Source organism: Panthera onca, chromosome C1 (assembly GCF_046562875.1).
Source record: "Panthera onca isolate mPanOnc1 chromosome C1, mPanOnc1 haplotype 2, whole genome shotgun sequence".
NCBI classification, from domain to species: Eukaryota; Metazoa; Chordata; class Mammalia; order Carnivora; family Felidae; genus Panthera; species Panthera onca.
In genome coordinates this window covers 194,235,161-194,258,715 of record NC_138346.1, presented here as the reverse complement: position 1 = coordinate 194,258,715, position 23,555 = coordinate 194,235,161, and the positions used below count along the sequence as shown (strand labels likewise).

Below are 23,555 nucleotides of genomic sequence, written 5' to 3'. Positions count from 1 at the left end.
CAAAGTGACAAACCAAAAAAACAAAAACAAAAACAAATAACTGATTGGAAGTATCATTCTTACTTTATACTTGGAGAAAATAAATCCCAAAAGGTTACTCATTTTCAGCATTCTTGCTTACTCTACTTAAGTTCCTTCATGAAAGATAGGGAAAAGTCCTCATAGAATTCCAAAGCTCCTATCATAAAACATTTTATACCTAGAAAAGACTATAGGAAAATTAGAATTAAGTGCAATTATTTCCAACTATTTTTCAAGAACTAACTCAAACTCATCTTTCCTCCATGCCACAGTGACCTTTCTTTTTTCTGAATACCCTCAGGCTTCGCTCCTGAAATCATTAAAAACTAACCTAATATTGACTACCTATCCTTCTTTTATCATACAAAATCATCTTGTAGTACCTATTTTCTTATTTTCTTAATGTCTTAGACCCCTGTGAGGATTATACAGAATACCCGTAAAGGTACTGACTTCATTACTGTTCTACCTAGACAATACTTCCTGCTAAAATCACCTGTATATCAAAGGTCTTAGCATTCAAAATAATGGACAGATTTACTCTCAAAACAAGCTGACTCTTTTGGAAAGCATGATTTACAAATAAAACTTCTATAAACTGATCATGGGATTTCAAAAGTCATCTGACTTGAGGAATAATCCAATTCATACCATAGATGTCTAACAAGTCACTTTTAGGTCTCTCTTCTTCAAAAAGAACAGAATTCAAGCAAAGTCCCTCAGTTTTTTCCATCTCCCCAAGTGGTGACAGCCTGACAATCAGAAGCCTGTCACCTCTAAAAGCAGTGATGGGCACATACTTCCCGATTTAATCATTTTTCTTTCCTTAAACCAAAGATTAACTATAGCCTGCCTTCAAAGCTTTACCTAATCTCCACAACCTGAAAGAATCTCTTCTTCTGAACTACCTAAAAACAATTTCTTCGTCCTCTGCACTACAGGACAAGTTTGCATTTTTATATACACAGCATAACTTTCTAGCTTATACTAGAATTATTTGTACACACATCTGAGTCCCTTATTAAATTGTAACTTCTTTTAAGATACAGGCCACATCTTATTCTTCTTCACATCCCTTCAACACCCAGCACTGTAATGGGCAACACAGGTACCCAAAACCTATTTGTCAAATAAACATTAAGCCATCTGTGCCAAAGCATAATACTCTTTCAACAGTAGCATGTCTATGATCAGTCATGAAAAGACACTCTTAGATTCAACAGATCAACAACCCAAATCTTTAAAAAATTATTAAGTACTGACTATGGGGAGACAGTATAGTACAATACTTGTGGGCAAAAGATCTGAGTCAAACTGCACTGGTTTGAACCCGGGTTCTGCCTCTTGTGGCCTTAGGCAAGTTTCTTAACCTCTAGGCCTCAGCACAAACAGCTGTTAAATGACGATATACTAATGTCTATCTTAAAAGTTTAAATGAATTCATGTAAATCATTACTTAAGTACTTAGTATTATCACTACTACCTATTTGTCATTGCACTAAGCATTTGCACCAAACTTTTTCACTCAATTCTCCCAACAAGCTTGTGAGGTTGGTATTACTAACCTGATTGAACAGATGAAGAAATCTGGGCACTGCGAAATAACTTGTACAAGGTCACAGAGCAAATTAAGTCAAAAGGCTCCAAACCCCGAACTACTTAATACTTAAATACAAAAAAAAAAAAAAAAAAAAAAAAACTTAAATACAAAGAAAACTTGGCCGCCAGTGCCCTGGAAAACCGGAAAAGGAGGATCAGGGCTGAGAAATGGGAAGAAACAGGCAGCGGGAGGGAAATGCCAAGTTTCTAGTCCCACACATAGTCTCAGTCTCCCCAGGATCTCACCTTATACCACCAGGAAACTAACCTCATTAGTAGCGACAACAACAGGAAAACTTTATCAAAGATTCGGGGGTCTAGGGACCCTGGTGCCCGGCAGGTGCTTGAACACATAAAAACTGAATTCCCACAGGCAACTCACCCAGCAAACATCTAACGAAGGCCAGAGCAGAGCACTGACCTAGGAGCCTTAGGAGGAGCGAATGCCAAGGCCCTAGGCCAGTCTGCCCGTCTCCTCGTTCCAAAAACTAAGCAAGTGCAGAGCAGGGCACGCGGGATTCCACCTCCCAGTCTTCCCTGGTGCTCACCCAACCCGCTACGAACTCCGTCCGACTGCCCCCAAACCCAGGCCGGCCGGGCCTCCCCTGTTTCTTCTCACCGTCCTTCATCTGGACAATGCTGCTAGCGGCCACTTGGTCGGAAGCGACGAGGACATAGTCGGGGCCCTGGATACCGATAAGGTACTCCATAGTGGCGGTAGGCCGAGAGGACAGAGCGTGGGACTCGCCGGCTTCCCGGCCTCACCGGTGAGACAGCACGGCCGAGCGAAGATTTCGCGTGACACTAACCGCGCGACCGCCCGGGCCTCCGGCGCGTTCGGATGACGCCCAATTGTCGCGAGAGGTTGTAAAGTGGGCGAGGCTTTGGGCGTCTTACTGCGTTCGCTTTTGGCCTGGGTCTCACGCAGATCTGGTGTACGAGCTGCTTGCTTTATGTAACGTCCAGTTTCTTTATTTATAAACTGAGTTTAAAACTCGCTTGGGAATGAGATCATGCGCTATATGTAAAGCTCGGAGCACGTGTGGGGGCTGAAATGGCATGCGTCCCTCGATGGCTCTTTCCCTTCTCTCGGTAAAATATCTCCAGAAACTCCTTTCTCTGAAAGACAGGTTACAGAAAAATGAACTTGACGAGAGCCCTATTTATGTGTTTTACAAAAATAAAATATGGTTGGTTAAAGCTCTAAGCATGAAGAGTAATTATCAAAGATCTATTTACAGATATTCCAACTTCAAATTACATGCAATTGTTGCTTCTGGCAACAGCGGCTTGAAGGGAGGAATTTCACTTTTAATTTTAATCACATCTGTATTGTTTGAATGTTTTGCACTGCTCGTGTATTATCCATTTCTTTTGAATATGGAACAAGCATGGCCATGTCTTTATATCTTGAAGTCATTCTGGGAAAAGCTGAAATATTTTATGATTAGTTTCTGACATTCACAATTTGGTCTTCATGCCAGCCCTACTAGCTTCCCAAGAAATGACAAAACAATTCCAATTCTATATCCAAGACAACTGTGCAATTCATTTGCTTCTGCAGAAATCTGTAGTCCTTACTCTCTTCAGAATGTTTCTTCCAGCTCTCTGCCTGTGAAGGAATATAAAGCCTGAGGAGTTAGGGGCAGCCCATCTATCACGAGATGGATGCCAGGGGCAAGTGAGGTCATTAAGTCAACTGTACTGCTGAGAACACAGATGCATCCATCATCCTAGAAAGATTCTTTTCTTAAACACCACTGTGGGGAGTCTCCCTCCCAACCCCCTCTCTCTTTGTGTGTGTGTTTTTTAACTGCAAAGAGTACACAGCTGTACTATATACACAAATCACAGAAGAAATGAAGAGTTAAATATCTCTCCTCCCACCAGGGATAACTACCCACTAGATGTCTGTATCCTTCCAGACCTTTTTTCCTTTGCACATACCAATATTCATTCATTCATTCACAAAAACTGCAGCATTCTGAATTGGAAAATCCAATTTTTAAAATGGATCCCCTCCTCGCAAAAAGCTCCAAGGATCTTTTAAGTTGTATCTTCACTCTTCCTCCCAGGACATCTCCTCTAGTTAAGTCACACTAGAGATTCTCTAACTTCTTGTTGGTATGGAAGAAAATAGATTTTCAAGACCCAACTTGTGCTATCTCACCAAGAATCAGGGAGGAAACTTTCTTCACTTAAAGCCTTAGAATAACTGAGTCTCAAAATTAGAGAAAGTGTCTGTAGAGGTTCCAGAAACAGCATGATGTAGCCAACTTTTTCGGTAAATAATTTCAAATATGTAGGTGAAACAGTATCTGTCACAAGTACTCAATGATGGTATTGTAGTGTGAAAGCTGCCATAGCTAGTACATAAATGAGCAAACATGGCTATAATCCAATAAAACTTTATTCACAAAAATAAAAGGTGAGGGGGAAGAGGAGAGGTGAATTTGGCCCATGGGCTATAGTTTGCAGAACCCTCATATAGTGGGAGGCCTGTAAATCAACACCTAACTCTGGTCCCAGCTCTACCTCTTCCAACCTTGGTGCAAAATTTATTAAGCCTCAATTTCCCTATTTACAAGAGGGACATTTAGAAGAGAGATTTGCTTTGTATTTCTCTCGAGGTGGGAAGGAGATGCAGGTTTGGTTGGTTCTCTGAGTATAAGGAACCATATCTAGATCTAGCTCCTTTGTGAACCCTGAGGAGTCTGGCAGGATCTTAAAGAAGAATGACTGCAGTGTACCTAGAGAACATGACCATAATATGGGAGGCTACCAGTTTTGCAAGACTCCCAAGTCCAAGCTTGACGTGGAAGCCCACAATCAGAAGACCCTATGAGCTTAGACCGTAGAGTGGGGACAATGATAGAGGGGATAGTAGAGGACTACTTCTAAATATTCAGGAATGTTAGTGTATTTGATACTGTTGATGCCCTGTCAATATCCCCTTTTACCTACCCATGGTAGTTGCTACCCCCCAGCTGCTATAAATGTTGGTTGATAACAACTCACAACTGTCCCTATCTTCAGAGAATTTCCCTCAACCATATGGGAGGCATCCTTGCCTGGGAGGGTAGGCACACATACCCACCCCCTAGCCAATGACTGATGGACACAAGGATAAAAGGTCAATTCTCATAACTTAAAATGGGATATGATTTGTTCTCCAGAGTTTCCCCCATGGATCAGTCTAAAGCCAGTCTCTAGCCAAGACCACATTCTTGCTTTAGGTTCCCCACCCCTCTACCCCAGCCCTAACTTGCTTCTGTTACTCCCTTTCTCCTGACAGCAGTTCCCCAATAAATGACTTGAAAAAAAAATCCTCATTCTGACTCTGCTTCTAGGAATTCAAGCTAAAATATTTGGTACCAAAAGTGATCCCAGAAAGCAGTCTCCAAGGGGTTCTGGAGTGAGAACACTCACCAGGTAGATGACAATGAGGCCACCAACACTGGCAGTAGAAGGAATATTCACAGTCCCAGACCTGCTGTAACACTGCAATTCCTAAGACTTTCACCTATGTTGAACTGGGATGGGCTATGTCAAAGACATTTTCAGTCATAGACAAGCTGAAAAAATCCATCACTAGAAGACCTGCACTACAAGAAATATCAAAGGAAGTCCTTCAACTGGAAATGAAATTACACCAGAGGAAAGCCTAGATCTACACAAAGGAATGAAGAGCTCTGGAAATGGTAACTCTGTGGACAAATAAAAAGGCTTTGTTTCTTATGATTTAAATGTCTTTAAAGGAAATGTTTTAAAGGGAGAATAATAGCAGTGTATTATGGGGTTTGTAACATATTTAGAAGTAAAATGTAGGGCAAAAAAAGCACCAAGGCCAGGAGAGAAGAAGCTGGAATGTATTGCTCTAAGATTCTTATATTATACACAAGTATAGACAATAAGCAAAAGATGTATGCAATAAACCAGAAACAAACACTAAAATAACACAAGGTTATAGTTAATAAGCTAACAAAAGACATAAAATACTCAGTGAATAAAGGAGACAAAATAGGATAAGAAAAAAGAAACAAAAACACATGGGATAAATGGAAAATAAATAGCAAGATGGCAGATTTAAATCCAATGATATAAACTATCACATAAATATAATGATCCAAACATTCTAATTCAAAGCTAGAAATTTTCAGATTAGATAAAAAAGCTAGACCCAACTATATGCTGTCTACAAAATACCCACTTAAAATTTTTTTTAAAGATTGTATTTTTGGGGCGCCTGGGTGGCTCAGTCAGTTGAGCATCTGACTCTTGATTTCGGCTCAGGTCATGATCTCACAGTTTGTGAGATCAAGCCCTACATTGGGCTCCATACTGAGCATGGAGCCTGCTTGAGAGTCTCTGTCTCTCCCTCTGCCTCCCCTCCCCCGTGCCCTCTTGCATGCTTGCTCTCTCTTTCCCTCTCTCAAATAAAAAAAAATAAGTAAAAATAAAAAATAAAATAAGACAAAAATAAGCCAAGATTGGATTCATTCCAATGAACATACTTCTGAATGCCAACCAATGAACAGTTACACCCAAATAACCACACTTCTGAACATCCACGAGTCTCTGAATTCTATGCTTTTCCAAAACTCTAAAATCAGCAGTCCACTCTTCTTAGAGAAATTGTGCCTGGTCAGCCTATGTTTAAGTAAGCAATTAATTAAGTTTTGTAGTTTTTGTTTTAGATATTGAGTGGTGGTCTCATCTATTGACATATGGAAGTTTTGAATGGACTCTGAAACAGCATCAGGCTACAATATATGCATCCCTGCCACATGGGCCATTTGACCCAGCTAACTGCATGTTACTAGAGGAGTGTTTGATAAAGGAACATGCCATATGGATCTGGTCATCCACAATGGGAGAGTTGTAACTTAGACTTCTAGAAATCTAGAATAGGGGCATACCATCTTGGTAAAAACCGAGTGTCTGACCACAGGATATCAAATGACGATGTAACTTGAACTTCCCATTATGAGCTAGGTTCTGTCAAACCCACCAGGTCATAAGGTCATGTGGGCTCAGCAGTAATACATCATAAAATAGAAGTGGTACATTTGGGATCAAGTTTGAGCAAGTCCAGAGAGTACAACTAAACTGCACAGTCTGTCAGAGGTAATAAATCCTAACCATCACAAGGAGAGAGGACTGCTGCTACATAATGAGGACATAGAGGAATGTGTTTGGCACTCAGATGACCCACTGGGGCATTTTTTGGTACACCTATGCTCAGTTGAATTATAAATGTGCAATTATAGCCACCGTAGCCTGAAAAGTGTCTGGTGACCAGGAGAACTTAATCCTTAGAGACAAGAGTATAAATATATATCAAATAATCCCATTGCAGACCTCAAACTTACAAAATGCTATATGTTGATCATATCTCAATAAATTTGGGGAAAAAAATAAATGAAGGTATGGATCAACTCACCAAAGAGGATCAACTTTCCAAAGGGGAAAGAGATCTAAAATGGGTTGTTCCAGAGGAAGATGATGAGTGTGAGTCACAGCTCATGAACCAAATACAACAACAGAGGCCAAAGTTCACTCCACTAACCCTTCTCAGGGTTAGTTTTCTCAGAAAGTATGACCAGTCAGGATCCTGGAGCAGCCATGCCTAGATGGAGTGAATTTAATGAGAGCAGTAAGTGGAGATTTTTGGTAAAAGGGATGGACTGCAGAGAGATGGACTATCAGTGCACACACACCCCAGTCAAGTTGGTTGACAACAACTCACACCTGCTGTATTTGTCATCTTGGGCTACCACAAAAAAAAAAAAAACAAAAAAAAAAAAAAAAAAAAAAAACGATGCCATAGACTGGATGGCTTAAACAACAGAAATTTATTTTCTCTCAATTCTGCTGATTACAAAGTCCAAGATCAAGGGACCAACGAGATTCAGTTCCTAGTAAAAGCTTTATTCCAGGCTTCCAGATGGCTGACTTCTCACTATGTCCTCATATGGCCTTTCTTCAGTGCATGCGCACTGAGAGAGCACAAGAGAGAGCTTTCTTCCTTTTTAAAACTTGAGATATAATTGACATATACCATTGCATTTGTTTTAGGTGTACAACATAATGGTTTGATATATGTATACATTGTAAAATTATTGCCATAATAAGTTTAGTTAACATCCATCACCACACATAAATTATAATTTTTTTCTTGTGATGAGAACTGTTAAGATCTACTCTCTTAGCAATTGTCAAATATACAATATGGTATTATCAACCACAGTCACCATATTGTACATTATATCCCCAGGACTTATTTATCTTATATCTCTTCCTATTCATATAAGGCCACTCATTCCATCCTGAGGGCCAAACCCTCATGACCTAATTAAATCCTAATTACATTTCCAAAACCCCATCTCTAAATACCATCAACTTGGGGGGGTAGGGTTTGAATATATTAATTTGGGGGGACACAAGCATTCATTCTGTAAACGCTACCCTTTCTTCTGGAGAACTGTCATATCCCTCAAGTGGGAGGCTGCACTCCACCTGAGTAATAACTAATTGACACAGGGATACAAAGGACTGTCTCTTGCTTCAGTAGGGAACTAATTCTGAGATCCAATTTATGCTCTAGAGCTTTCTTGCAGAATCAGCTGAAATCACATCCTTGCCAACTTTTTACTCCCTGTCTCATCCTGCTTCTCTCACCCTTCCTCCAGAAATGACTCCCCCAATAAACCACTTGAACAAGAATCCCTGTCTCAGACTCTGCTTCTCAGGAACCCAGAACTTTTATGTAACCTTAGGGAGAAGGAGAGTCCCCCAAACATTTCTGAAATAGAATTTGTTAACCAGAGTAAGCCAGTGCTTAAATAATGTTTATCTATTGTAGGAAAATGTTCCACATCTTACATGTGAATGTTGTAAAATTCATACCCATTATGAGTGTATATCTTATTGTCATATGGTTTGTACCACACTTCTTCCAGTAAGTGGATTTACTTTGAAAAAGGTGCTTCTTCCATTGCCAGATGAAAGTCATCATTTTTTACAGCATTCTTTATCTCACTTTTTTAAAAAATTCCAGTATAGTTAACATACAGGGTTATATTAGTTTCATATGCATAATATAGTGATTCAACAATTCCATACATCACCCAGCGCTTATCACAAGTGCACTCCTTAATTCCTATCACCTATTTCCCCCATCACTCCACTGACCTCCCCTCTGGTAACCATCCGTTTGTTCTCTATAGCTAACAGTCTGTTTCTTGGTTTGTCTCTCTTTTTTTCCCTTTGCTCATTTCTTTTGTTTCTTAAAGTGAAACAAAACTTATGAGTGAAATCATATGGCATTTGTCTTTTTCTGACTGACTTATTCGGCTTAGCATTACACTTTTAGAACAGTCCACAATTTGACAGGAAGTAGTCTCATGCTAGCAAGGCACCATTTTCTGGAACCATGGTTAATTGAATGACGATTCACTGACTCAAGATTCTAGGTCTCCTGTTTCATTTGCTTCTGCCAGTCGTAGGCATTCAGTTGGCACATTCTGACTGAACCATCGGTGATGATAACTTCACCTTTGATTCTACCTTTGCCTCATAGACTAGTCACGATGGCCAACCACTTACATTCATCAGTTGTTCTTGGCTTCACCTCTCAATGCTACCTTTGCTTTCTTGATTGCATCCGACATATGCCAGCTGCCCCTCTGGAACAGGTCCTGATACTCCCAAGGTTTGGGGTCTTCTTAGACCCTCTTTGTATAAAACACCCTCTTCTATAGGCAAGTCAGATGTCTCATTCTACTCAGCCGTGGTGGTACCTCTGAGGTTATCCACCCCGACTGGGTAAATATTTCAAGTTCACTTTTTTGTCATCCTATTCTATTGGATATCAGACACCTGAAGTCATAAGCAGCATTTCTAAATCATCTTTAATATTTTTGTATGTGTATTACCAGCCTCTTATTTTTCTACAAAGTATCTTTCTATATCATATCGTTGGCCTTCATGGTATCTACTTTTATTTTAGTCTGGATTTTCATCTTTCCTCATCACATTTCTATCTAGCATTTTCTGCATCAGTTCAGGAAGATTCCTTCCAAACACATATTTCTTAAATGTCTAGAAAATGGTCTCTGCGCTTGCCAATGATGTTTATCATATTCCAGAAAACCCCGTTCCTCCAACTTGGATAGGCAGTGCAACATGATGGTTAAGAGCTTGTATTTTGAAATAAAACAAGCCTGAGTTTGAATTCTGGCTCTACCACTCAGGAGCCAGGACACCTTGACCAAGATGCTCAACTTTTTTGAGTCTGTCTCATTTTCTAGAAAATGGGCAATGAACATGATAGTACTTACCTCATAGAGTTGTTGTGAGGATGAAATGAGATCCAAGTGCTTATCCTAGAGCCTAGTGTGCAGTAAGCATTTCATTTCATAAATGATATTATTGTTGTTATTTATTCACCATCTTCAAGAGCAGATGTTCAATCCCAGAGCTGTTTGGCAGTTATGCAAAGGGCTAAGCAATGCCCAGTATGAACTGTCCATCAGAGCCATCACCACTGTGGGAGGTGGATGTACCAGCACTGCACCATAAGTTCATTACAGAAGAGGTTGGGCCAGAGGGGAGCCAGGCCAGATGGAACACAAGGCACCAAACCAAAGAGAAAAGGGGGGGAAAGCTGCCCATCAAAGCCTCAACCGGAGAGGGCAGGGGAAAAGGCCAGGGGTGGATGAGGGTGTATTTGGGGTACCCAGAGGAAGGTTAAAATACAAATGGGTGAACTGTGCAGATTGGGAATGAATACCCTGAAAGGCAATACCCTCCCTGGCCCAAGACACCCTGAGGTAATAGAAGCAGAGCAGAGGAAAAGAGCCAAGACATATAAGGACCTTCCTAAATTTCAAATTTCCTCTCCTGCTTCCTGACTACACACCTGGGAAAAAAGAAGTTTGGCTTTCAGTTAGAAGACTTTGGAATGAAGCCAGTCCTGAGGAAGAGGCTAAATTGAAAATCAGGGACCTAGAGATGGGCAAACTCTGTGACAGGGTCTCGCACTCCGGGCCTTAGTTTCTCCACCTGAAAAGGAAAACTCCCTGGAAAATGCCCCAGTTGTCCCCTATCATCCCTGGGGTGTGTGATTGGCCTAAAACACAAACATCAGGGCTGGCTGGGGTTTTCAGCAGCAGGATCCAGCATCTTAGAGACTGTCAGACAAATGACACTTTCCTGCTCCCCTCTCATTACCCCCAGGGACCAGGATGGTCACACCTGCTGATGGCCCAAAACACAACTCTTCCTGTAGGTCCCACAGAAGCTGACACAGCCTCAGTAGATTTTAAGTGGTCCACGATCAGAGACCTGCTGCTGCCTTGTACCATCTGAATCTGACAGCACCATGCACATCACTGGTAAACAGTTGTTATTCACCACCTATAATTGTTTCGAACTCTTGCCCAGAGACACAGGAATGGATCTAATGTCATTTAGAGAATTCCAGTGGCCCAAGACGCCTATAATATTCAATGCAGTGATTCTGGGATCCCATAAGAAAAGTTATAGAGGACTTTCGAGGACTCTGCACAAACATTATGTGTGCCACTGAACTTCTGATCCCCAAGGAGATTCTACAGAACCAGGAAGCTCAGTGAGCCTCTTTCCAGGACTTGGAACTGTAAGGAATTAGGACCATGTTAAGCCCTGCCTTACCTGTCCCTTGCCACCATTCTTTTTTTTTTTTTAACAATTATTCATTTTTGAGAGTGAGAGAGACAGAGCATGAGTGGGGCAGGGGCAGAGAGAGAGAGGGAGACACAGAATCCGAAGCAGGCTCCAGGCTCTGAGCTGTCAGCACAGGGCCCGACATGGGGCTTGAACTCACAGAGCACGAGATCATGACCTGAGCTGAAGTCGGATGCTCAACTGACTGAGCCACCCAGACACCCCTCCCTTGGACCCATTCTCACCCCAAATCCAACCTTCATGTGGAGCTCACCACTAACTACCCCAACACCCACCCATGATACAATGAAAGTTGATGAGCCCTCTTACTTAGGGCCTTTTAATCTGATGGTTTCTCCTCCATAGCACCCCTCCTCTACACACCTACTTCCTAATAGATCTAGGGCTTGGGACTGTGAAGACTCGAGTAAGATGAGAATGTGCCCTGACCCCCAGCCACCCAAAACTGATGTTTGGATTGCTAAAACTCTGGGGTGAAAGCCCATCCTGAACCTGGTCCTCCTGGCTGCTTATTCTCTAAGAGCATTTGCTTCTCTGATGCTTCTCCTGCCATGAGGAAGTTTAGCAGGCCAGTTTGCTGCTGGCACATGCCACACTGTAGCATAGCACCAACACTAATGGCTGAAATAATCATAGTGACAACAACGGCTTGGTCTACATGCAGAAGGTACTTGTCATCTCCCCAGGAGCCTCCTGGCCTGGGGCTCATTTGTGACAATGTGCTTGGCCCCTGGCCCACACTGTCGCAATTGCACACCAGATTTATCCGAATGGTTGACATTATCATTACTGTCATCACCATTCTTGATAACTATTAATTTATTCCTGAAAACTACATTTACTGAGGACAAACTGCATGCCAGGTACGGTGCAAGATGCTCAAGGAGTTACAAAGATCAACATCTTGGAGAAGAAGTCCACAGGGAGTGGGAAAGATCAAAAAGAATTCCAATATAGGATTATACAGACTGTCTTATATGGATATATTCCCAGTGCTTAGAAGAATATTAGACCATCGTGAGTGCTCAATAAATACGTTTCAATGAATATTGAATGAGGAAGTGAGTGGACAGATGAATGAGCATGTTAAGGGCTACAGGATATGAGAGTGGAGAAAGAGTAACTTTGTTGGAAAGAAGTCAAGGAAAGATTCCAGAGGAGGTGACTTGAGCTGAACTCTGAAAGCTGAAAAGGCAATAAAGTATACTGGTCAAGAGCATGAAGTCTGGATCTAGAATGCCTGGGTTTGAACACCAACTCCATGTTTTGGGGCATGTTACTTAACTTCTCTGTGTCTCAGTTTTCCCATCTATAAAATGCATTAATAATAGTACTTCCCTTACGATAGTACTTCCTTTATGAGGTTGTTGTAAGGATTACATGAGTTAGTATTTGTACAACGCTCAGACTATAACCATAATAGCACATAGTACTACTCAAGAGTTTGGTAAATAAAAACACTTGGCTAGGAGTTCATCAGACTGACAGGGTGGAAAGTTAAGGGTGTGAAGAAGAACATTCCAGACAGTGTAACGGTATTGAGGTTTCCAAAAGAATGTCATCCTTAAGAAATCGTGGGAAGGCTGTGGGGGGCAGGGGTTTGCCAGAAGATCTTAAATATCAGGGTAAGGGGTGTGGTGAGCCACGACTTTTTATTTTATTTTATTTTATTTTATTTTATTTTATTTTATTTTATAATGTTTATTTATTTTTGAGAGAGGGAGGGAGGGACAGAGAGAGAAGGAGACACAGAATCTGAAGCAGGCTCCAGGCTCCGAGCTGTCAGCACAGAGCCCGATGTGGGGCTCAATCTCATGTGAGATTATGACCTGAGCCAAAATTGGATGCTTAACCAACTGAGCCACTCAGTTGCCCTGAGCCATGACTTTTTAAAATAAACTTCTCATTTTAGAATAATTCTAGATTAACAGAAAAGTTGCAAGGTAGTACTGAGAGTACCAGAATATCCTTTACTCAGTTTCCCCTAATGGTAATATCTTCAAGGGACCCACAGTTGCTAAAGCAAGAGTATAACAAAGTCAGACACGCATTTTAGAAAAGTTGCTGTAGCGGTTGTGAGGAGGAGGAATTGGAGGGAGAGAAATTTGGGGCCAGCAGACCAATGAGGGGGATGTTAGAGCCATCCAGTGGGCTGTCATGCAGTCAGGACAAAGTGTGATAAGGAGGGCATGGATGTGAGAAAATTTCTTTGAATGCTCTAGAAGAGGAAAAACCAAGAGCACAGTCAGGAGCTGCAGGGCCTGGACTGGGCACCCCTCTGTCTGAGGCATTTGCCAAGAAGCTTTCCATGTTATTGGACTAGCATCTCTCACCAGGAATCTCCATGGAGAGCTCAACAGGCTGGCAGGTCTGGGGGGGTTCAGATGTACATGCAAAGCCCAGGGAGGACAGGCAGTGGCCAGAACTCCTTCCCACTATCCTGGGCTCAAGTTCTGTCCACTGTTCTAGCTCAAGAGGTGGCTGATAGCGCTATTTATTCTTAGTGACAGGTTAGATCTGCTCAGTTTCCTGGCCTCATCCAAGGAAATGGACCCAGATGAGATGAGAGCAATTGATGCAGAGTCATCCCAAACCTAGGATGTTATTAATTTGTACCGAGTATGATATGATCGTTAAGTACACGGATCATGGCACCAAGTGGATTGGGTTCAAATCCCATCTTTACCACTTACCAACTGCATAACCTTAGGCAGGTTATTTAACTTCTCTATGCCTCAATTTTCCAATCTGTAAAACAGAGAAAATAATAGTATCTGCCTCATAAGGATGATGTAAGAATTAAATGAGATAATTAATATATGACAAGAGTATATAACAGCTCATAGGATATATTAGGTCTTATAGATTTAATTTGTTTGATTAATATGTTTAAATGTTTCAATTAATGATTAATAATACTGCTATTATTTCCATTTTTCCATTAGTATGAGCAGATACTAATTCAGAAGCACTTTGAAAAACCCTCTCCGTGACCAAACAGCTTCTGTATTTGGTAATTGTCCCACCTAATATGTCAATATTTACACTAAGTGGTTAAAAAAAAAAGTTAAAGCAACAGTTGCACACAAGGTTTGCTCTAGGTAGAGAGCTGTTTGGCAGCAAGAAACAGAAATGCACCCAAGCCAACTTAATAAATGGTTGCTTATATTGGAAGGGCATAGGGGAAACTCGCTCAACCTCATTCCAGCAAGTAAAGTCGATATGCTACAGAACTAGAAAATCATCAGACAACAACTCCCCACATTGTTCTCTCATGGGGCCTCATGATTTCTTGCCTCTGCATTTTTCTGTCTGCTCCACTCTTCTCTAAGGAAACCAGCTTTCTCTGTTTCCACATACACGATAATGGCTATCTCCCAATACATGCAAAGTAAGAAAAAATCTGATTGCCCTAGGGAGTAGGCATACATTCCTTTCCTACTCCCACCTAATTTCCATGACCAGTGGATAGGATTGAGGGATACAGAGGGATCCTCCTCTGGAAGAAAATATGCATGGGAAGAATGTGAAAGGCATCTCTAGAAAATTGTCCTCTTTCCTGAAATTAAATAAAACAGATGATTACTGAAAAAATATTTGTCAACATTGGTGGGATTTAATATTTGAATGTAGAAGATAAACACAGAAATTTACCTGGAGCCCTAGAAACACCCTTTTCCCTGGTGGCTTGCCTGAGCCCAGCCCCTGCCTTCCTGGTTTCCACTGTTTCTAAGCTCATTTTCCAAAACCCAGAGGTCCCCCAGAAGATCTGATCATGTCGGGAGAAAAAGGGCTCCAGGAACTGTTTCTGGCTATTTAACATAACCCAAGACAGGAGAAAACCTCTCCTAGGCCTATGTCAACAGAACTCCCTCCCAGAATTGTCCAACCTCACAGACAGGGCCTAAGGTGAAGGTGGATGGCCAGGCTTGGAGAAAGAACCTATTCTTCTAGAAGCAGCCGTCCATTGTTTGTATTAGCTACACTTTGCAGCGTTCCCCAACTTTGCATTCACTAGATGTTCACAGAGATCCTGCAGAGCTGAAATTTTTGTCCCCATTACCCAGCTAAGAAAATTGAGGTTAGATGAGGTGAAGTGACTTGTCCAAGGTCACACCGTTAGCTGTTGATCTGAGACTGGAACCTAGGCTTATTGGACTCCCAGCCAGAATTCCACTGTATTGCTCTGGCTGACAATGGTTTGGGGAGCAAGATTGTAATCTGGGGAGAATATATAGAAGGCTAAAGTTTGCAGGAGGCCAGAGGTGCAGAGTTAACCAGCTTCTCAGCCCCTCAAGGACAAATGGCCTGATGAGGCTGGTTGAGGACTGTAGAGAATGAGGAATCGATCTACCATCCCATGTGAAAATGGATTGTAGCCCCAGCCTGTGTGTGTCAATGGAGCTGATTAGCACTTGTGTGAGTCTCTAGCCATCGATTGGCAGGTGAGAATCGTTCTGGGACCAGCAGGGAGTCAGTCCTATCCCACTGCCATCCCTACCAGCCTCTCCCTCCACAGAAGTTTCCTCCCCTTTCTGCCACCTGAAGTCTCCAGTCATTCTCCAACTCCTAGACCCAAATGGTGCTCAGAGGAGGGCATGGCTGGTACTCACATCATTCAGCCATGCTAGGTGCAGCTGGTAGAAGGACATGTGGCCTTTATAAAAGGCACTGCCTTCTTGGAGGGGTCAGTGTAGCGAGTGGGTGCAGGGTTTAACTTGGAGCTTATAACACTCCATGGAAAAAGCAAGGGCTGTGCCACATATTGACAATGTGACCTTGGGCAAGTCATTTGCCCCTCTGGGCCCCAGTTCTCCATGTGTATGTGTGATGGTTGATTTTACATATCAACTCAACTAGGCTAAGAGATGCCCAGTTAGCCGGTAAAACGTTATTTCTTAGTGTGTCTGTAAAGGTGTTTCTGGAAGAGATTAGGATTTAAATCAGTAGACTGAGTAAAGAAGATCCACCCTCACCCACATAGGCAAGCATCATCCAATCTGTTGATGGGCCCAAATAGAACACAATGGCTGAGGAAGGGTGAGTTCTCTTTTTCTCTTCTTGAGCTGAGATATCCCTCTTCCCTGCCTGCAGACATCAGAGCTTCTGGTTCTCAGGCCTTCAGACTCAGGCTGAATTATACTACCCGCTTTTTTGGTTCTCCAGCTTGTAGATGGTATATCGTGGGACTTCTCAGCCTCCATAACAATGTGAGCCAATTCTTATAATAAATTTCCATATATATATATATATATATATATATATATATATATATATATATCCTATTGGTTCTGTTTCTCTGGAGAACCCTGAATAATACAGTATGGCATTAAAAATAACTTTTCTCACTGGATTGTTTGGATTAAATAAGGAAGTGTATATAAAAGTACTTTGCAGTCCCTGGCACATAGTAATTACTTGGAATTGATTCTCCATTCTCCTCAAGAGGCACCCATTCTGGGAAGCCTTCTCTAGTTAATCCCAGTTCTCTCTTTCTTTTCATCTTTTGAGTGTCATGTGCAAGTCACAGCAAGAACCTGTGTTTACTGTGACCTGGAGAAGTTCTGTCTCTAAGGAAGCTCAGCCCATAGTATTGGGTTGCCTTTGGGGGAATGAATTGCCAAATTCCAGCAAGGGAAGGTAGGCTCATATTCATCAGATTCCCCAAATTTCATCTGGGCTTAGAGGTTCTATCCCAAGCTTGTTACATGGTATATAGGGGTGCCCTGAGCACTCTTGTGCCTGTCAGGCAATGACCTCTCCCATTACCCCCAATTGTACCTAGTCCACATGGCAGGCTTCCTTCACTAGTTTTCTCTCCTGTCCCTCCAAGGCTGGAGCTCTTCCCACTTGGTTGTAGCCTTGATTCCCTGCCTTGAACTTGTCCCAGGGGTGTGGACTTACCTGCTAGTGGCTGGTCTTCTTTCACAAGAGCTTGGCCTCCCCCTTGCCTTAGTTGGCCACTGTGGGACCACTGAAGGTCTCTATGCTACAGCCAGAGGGGAGCATCTTCTTAAACCCCCAAATTTGGAGAGTGTGACTTAGAGTTATAAACTCATATTAACCCTCAGGCTATAGTGGTAAAATGAGAGAATTTTGGTCAGAACCATGGATAGAAGCAACAGGGTTTGGGGTGCCTGGTGTTGAGGATGAGTTGAGCAGCCGCGACACCTGGCTGTAGCAGCCACTAGAGGCACAAAGTCAGAACCATGGACAGATGCCACAGACTGTGTTATACTGAAAGAGCTGTCTTTAAGATCCTGGACTATTCAAGATTCTTCTGATTATAAGAAATGGAAACCTACTTTAAACTAGCCTAAGCTAGTGTTTGGTTGAGCTGGATGAGTGAGGTGGGTTGTATGGTGGCAGTGAATGCCAAGACTTGTTGCAATGAATAGTGGAAAGTTATAGGCACATCCCCCTTCACCTTAAAGTAAGATGTGATTTCTTTCTTCTTTTTTTTTTCACATATAATTTTCTTTTTCTTCCTTTTTTCAAATTTAAATCCAAGTTAGTTAACATATAGTGTGTATTGGTTTCAGGTGAATTTAGTGTTTCATCACTTGCATATAACACCCAGTGCTCATCCCAACAAGTGCCCTCCTTAATGCCCAACACCCATTTAGCCCCTCCCCCCACCCAGCTCCCCTCCAGCAATCTTCAGTTTGTTGTGTTTTTATGAATCTCCATGGTTTGCCTCCCTCTCTGTTTTTATCTTATTTTTCCTTCCCTTCTCCTATGTGCATCTGTTTTGTTTCTTAAATTCCATATTTTGTTTCTTAAATTCCACATTCTATCCACATTGTTGCAAATGGCAAGATTTCATTCTTTTTGATTGCCAAATAATATTCCATTGTATATATTTACCACATCTTCTTTATCCATGCATCAGTCAATGGACATTTGGGCTCTTTCCATAATTTGGTTATTGTTGATAGTGCTGCTATAAATATTAGGGTGTGTGTGCTCCTTCAAATCAGCATTTTTGTACCCTTTGGAAAAATACCTAGTAGTGCAATTGCTGGGGATCGCAAGGTAGTTCTATTTTTAATTTTTTGAGGAACCTCTATATTGAGTGGCTTTAACAGACTCAGGGCTATTCAGGTTATCTATTTCTTCTCAAATAATTTGAGGAAATTATATTTTTATCCAATTTTTATTGGTGAAAATTTGTTCATAGCATCACCTGATTAACCTTTTGATTTTTGTAGGATCTGTAGTAATAAACCCCTTCTGCCTCCTTATATTGATATTGGTAATTTGTATCTTTCCATTTTTCCTGATGAGTCTGACTAGAGATTTATAAACTTCATTGATTTTTCATTATTCTTTCCACAACCTCCACTGTGCCAATTTAGAACATTATCATTTTATTGTGGCAGCCTCCTAAGAGGCCTTCATGCCCTGGCCTCCCACTCCAGTACGCTCTGCCAACTGCTGCCAAATGATGCTTCCTCAAAGGTCTCTTTCATCTGGGACTTTCACTGGATCTACATCACTTTTGAATAATTTCCAGACCCTTGCACTTGACACCCAAGGCTCTCCCCACCATCTGACAAGTATTCACATTTCCAGTCATCACCCACTCCTCCCCTGCACGAATCCTCCTCACATTTGTCATTGTCATTAAATTTAGGTGATTTCTCAGCAATGTGCTTCCATAACTCCTCAACTGCGGTTGATGCGGGAAAAACACCAGACTCAGAGTCTGAAGACCAAGACTGGAAATGAGAATTATCCCATTATGGGCTATATGGCCCATTTTTTCATCTGAAATATAGGATACTAATGCTTACTTGTGGAGTTATTCTTAATTCATACAGCAAGTACTTGTTGAAGGAATATGCCCTGAGGTTTACCTGCATACCTGCGTGCATGTATGCACATAATTGTACTTGCATGGAAAGCAATGCTGCTGTTCAGCACAAAGGGATATGTCCTGAAGACAAATACAAAGAATAATAATAGGTAGCATTTACTGAGTGTTCACTATACAGTTAACCCTTGAACAACAGGGTATTAGGGATGCTGACCTCCTGCACAATCAAAAACCCACACATAAATTTGACTCCCAAAAGAATTAACTACCAATAGCCTACTGTTGACCAGAAGCCTTAATTACAGCATGAACAAGCCATCAACACATATTTTTGTATGTTATGTGTATTATATACTGTATTCTTACAGAAAAAGCAATTTAAAGAAACTATGAATAAAAGCATGAAGAAAATACATTTATAATACTGCATTATATTTTAAAAATCCACATAAGTGAACCTGTGCAGTCTAAACCTGTGTTGTTCAGGAGTCAACTGTATTTGTTGGCTGAGTGACTACTGTATTAGGCTCCAGGGCTATGGCAGTAAGCAGACAGACCAAACTTCCTGCCCTCTGGGAGTTTACATTTAATCCTTACATTCTAATCCTACATTTAATCTTCTGGAAATCTGGGTTGTAGGCTGTATTCTTTTCATTTTTAATTACAAAACTGTAATTGTGGTAAAATATACATAACATAAAATTTACCATTTTAACCATTATAGATGGATATATATATAACCATCTGTAGAACTCTTTTCATTTTCCAACACTGCAACTCCGTACCCACTAAACATTCTCCCTGTCCCCCAGCCCCTGCCAACCACCATTCTACTTTCTGTCTCTGAATTTGACTAATCTAGGTACTTCATATAAATGGAATCACATAGTCTTTTTTGTAACTGGCTTATTTCACTTAGCATAATGTCCTCAAATTTCATCCATGTTGTAGCATATGTCAGAATTTCCTTTTTTATTAAGGCTGAATAATATACCACTGTACATTTCTTTTTTGAAAGCAAATCAATACATGTACATGATTTTTTAAAGTCAGCTAGTACTACTACCTCTGAATATCTAAATAATATGCTTTTATGTTAGTTTTTAATCTAGTAATATATTATGAAAGATAATTCAATCCTGTAGCACTCCAACCTTATACCTCTCCCTCTTGCATCCTTCTAATATAATTATATCACAATTTTTGGTTAAATCAATATTCAGAGTTTGCCTTATTGATTTTGCACACATGGTTCACTGCTGACGCTAAAGTTGTATTACTTTTCTTGTACAATTTTTTAAATCTTCCCTTGTATTAACAGACTTGTTTTATCTCCTTTCTCCCATTTTCTTAGTTTTCCACATCCTTATGAATTCTCCCTAAACTTTTCAACAGAATGTAAAAAAATCTTCTGAATGCTATTTTCCACATGCAAGGCACTGGGTGACTCAGCCACTTAAGCATCCAACTCTTGATTTCAGCTCAGGTCATGATCTCACAGCATGGAGCCTGATGCAGGGCTGGATCCCACAAGCCTAGGATCATGACCTGAGCCAACATCAAGAGTCAGAAGCTCAACTGACTAATCCACCCAGGCGCCCCTCTGGTTCACTTTTTAAACAGAAAAAGCATCCAGTCCCTGCCAGGTTATGGAAGATGTAGTCAGGTATCTGTATGTAATGAGGAAGGGGTCTGTTTCTTATGTTCCCTTGTTCCCATTCTCATGTTCCTAGTATGATGCCTCACTCCCATCTTCTGCTGTAATTGCTACCTCCGATATCTGTTCTTTCCCTGGCCCTGGGTCTTCGATTGGATGACTCCTCTTTGGCATCCTTTGTGGTAGCACCTGCTATGCAGCTATCCCCGCTCTGCCAACTCTTCCATCCACTTGCTAATCTTCCAAAAATGTGTTGACATCTGTGGTCCACCATTGCCTCTTTTATATTCCTTTACTTTTATTTTAGTGAGGCTTGTTGAGGGAGCAGATATAAATGCATGTCTTCCATCTGCCACACTTAACCAGAAATCCAAAGACTTCACTCTTAATTACCATGCTATATTGCCTCTCAAATGAGACAGTACCTCTGGGATCCTACAGCCCAATGAGGATGAAATGAGGTTACACATGTGAACATACTTTGTAAGCTCTAAAGAGCTCTGTGAATGAGCCAATCTATGTTAAATTCCCCTACCAAAGTTCCCTCCTTCCTTCTCTCTGCTCTCTGATTCCTCCTCATCTCCAAGGTACAGCTCAAGCTTATCTCCTCCTTGGGGCCTTCCCTGACCAACCCAGCTAACAAGATGGCCCTGAGCCTTGGGCCCTGAGCCACTACAGGATTCTCTGTGCACCTCCCCTAAGCAATTTTATTCCACTGTGCACACAGAGCTAGTGGCCAAGATGCATAGTAAAATGTGGATCTTTCAGTGTACAACAAAAGAGCTTTCCTCCTCCCTCCAGGCAAGAGACACAGGCATGGCCAAACAAGGATGAGGTTTGGGGCAGGGGAGAAGTGTTTTGTTTCTTTGATATTGAGTTTAGGAGTCAAAGTAGCTTCCATTGCCTGCAATCTGAGCTGTGGCCACAGTCCTCCAGGTCTACCTCCTCCCTCTTGCCTCTTCTCCTCTCTCTAGATGTCTCCTCCAGGTAGAGGGGGAAGTGGCTGCACCAACAAGTGTATGCCACTGGTCCAGAGGCCATGCCCTTTCACTCCTTCCCTCTCACCAGAGCTTTGATGTGGGTTCTGAGAGCTTCAGTTTATATCCGCAGAGAGCTTAGGCCAGGGTGGTGGTGGAAAAGGGACTGGTCTCTGGCCAGAAGTAGTTGGTCTTGACCTCAAAAATATCCTGACCAGCAGCATTGTTCACAATAGCTAAAATGTGATTAGTAAAATGTGTTGTATACCTGAATATTATTCAGCCTTAAAAGAGGAAATTCTGACATGCTACAACCTGGATGAATCTTGAAGACACACTTAGTGAAATAAGCCAGCCATAGAAAGACAAATACTGTCTGATGCCACTCATATGAAGTGCTTAAATTAGTCACATTCAGAGACAAAAAGTGGAATGGTGGTTGGCAGGAGGTTGGGGGAGGGAGAAATGGGAAGTTATTGTTTAATGAATACAGAGTTTCAGTTTTACAAGATGAAAAAGTTATGGAGGTGGAGGTAGTAATGGTTGTACAACAATGTGAATGAACTCCATACCACTGAACTGTACACTCAAAATGGTTAAAATGGTAAATTTTATGTTACATGTATTTTACCACAATAGAATAAAAATGGCAAAAGAAGAGATCCTGATTATTTTCCAAGAAACAGATTCCGTCTGAGTCTTTATGGAACATTCCATTGGAGTGAAATATACCATCTTGTGTTCCCTGACTGGTGTGATTATTATGAAGGAACCTGAGCTTTCCCTGAGGACTGCAGCTGCAAGGAACTCTCTCAGGGTCACTATTTCTGTCCTGGAGTGCCTTGGAAATACACAGGTGCACACACACACACACACACACACACACACACACACACACATTCCCAGATTGCCTGGCACAACTCTGTGTGTAAGAGCAGCACTACCTAATCTATGTGTGTGTACTAGGGCAGAAATCCAATCCCTCTGCATTGTTCCCTGTCCTACCCAGACCCTTCATCTTGGAGACCCTTGAAGCAGAGATGGATTTGGCTGGAAATAGCCAGCAGGAACAGCTAGGTGGGAGAATGGCCAAGAAGAGAAAGATAATAAGGAGGTCATGTCACTGTGGTCTGCCTCCACCCTGCTACAGATCTGTAACCCTGGGAGTAGAAGGGTGTTCTTCCTGTCCCAGGGCTCAGGATCCCAATTCCCCACTTCTTTTCTGTCTGGAGCTTGATATGTGGCTAGTCTGAATCGATATGAGCTGTTTAAGTATAAAACACATATCAGAATTTAAAGACAGTAGAAAAAAATTAAGAATGTAAAATATCTCATGGGAAAAATCTTTTTATATGAATTATCATGGGAAAAATGATTTTATATGAATTATATGCTGAAAAGATAGCCTTTTGAATATGCTACTGGGTTAAATAAAATACATTAAAATTAATTCCATCTGTTTCTTTTTACTTTATTTAATTACATTTGTGGTTTGCATTATATTTATGTTGGACAGCACTAACCTGCTGCCTGTCCTGATCCCAGACTGCTTGGCTGGGCCCTGATCCACTGCTTGGATCTTATAATTCCTTTCCACAGACATGGGACCTTTGTCACTGTGGGGGTCCCTTGCTGAATGGACTAACAAATGGAATAATGCTGTATGCACCTGACGTGGACATCACCTCCCGCCTGGACTCCTCCCCACTGTTCCTTCTAGCAAGAGCATGCCCTCTCCTCCTCCCCAGTGTCC

The 23,555-nt window shown here is 41.5% G+C and overlaps 1 protein-coding gene across 2 annotated transcripts in view; it reads right to left on the bottom strand.

The window, feature by feature from the left end:
* Nucleotides 1-2,451, bottom strand: part of PSMB2 (proteasome 20S subunit beta 2) — a 33,718-nt gene extending 31,267 nt beyond the window's left edge. The window contains exon 1 of one of the 2 annotated variants that reach the window (XM_081796437.1): nt 2,240-2,451. In XM_081796437.1, coding sequence (XP_081652563.1) covers nt 2,240-2,330 — 91 coding nt within the window. In that variant the 5' untranslated portion in view covers nt 2,331-2,451. The remainder of the gene's footprint in view (nt 1-2,239) is intronic. The other variant, XM_060625208.2, reaches the window with a different exon arrangement.
* Nucleotides 2,452-23,555: the final 21,104 nt, after the last annotated feature.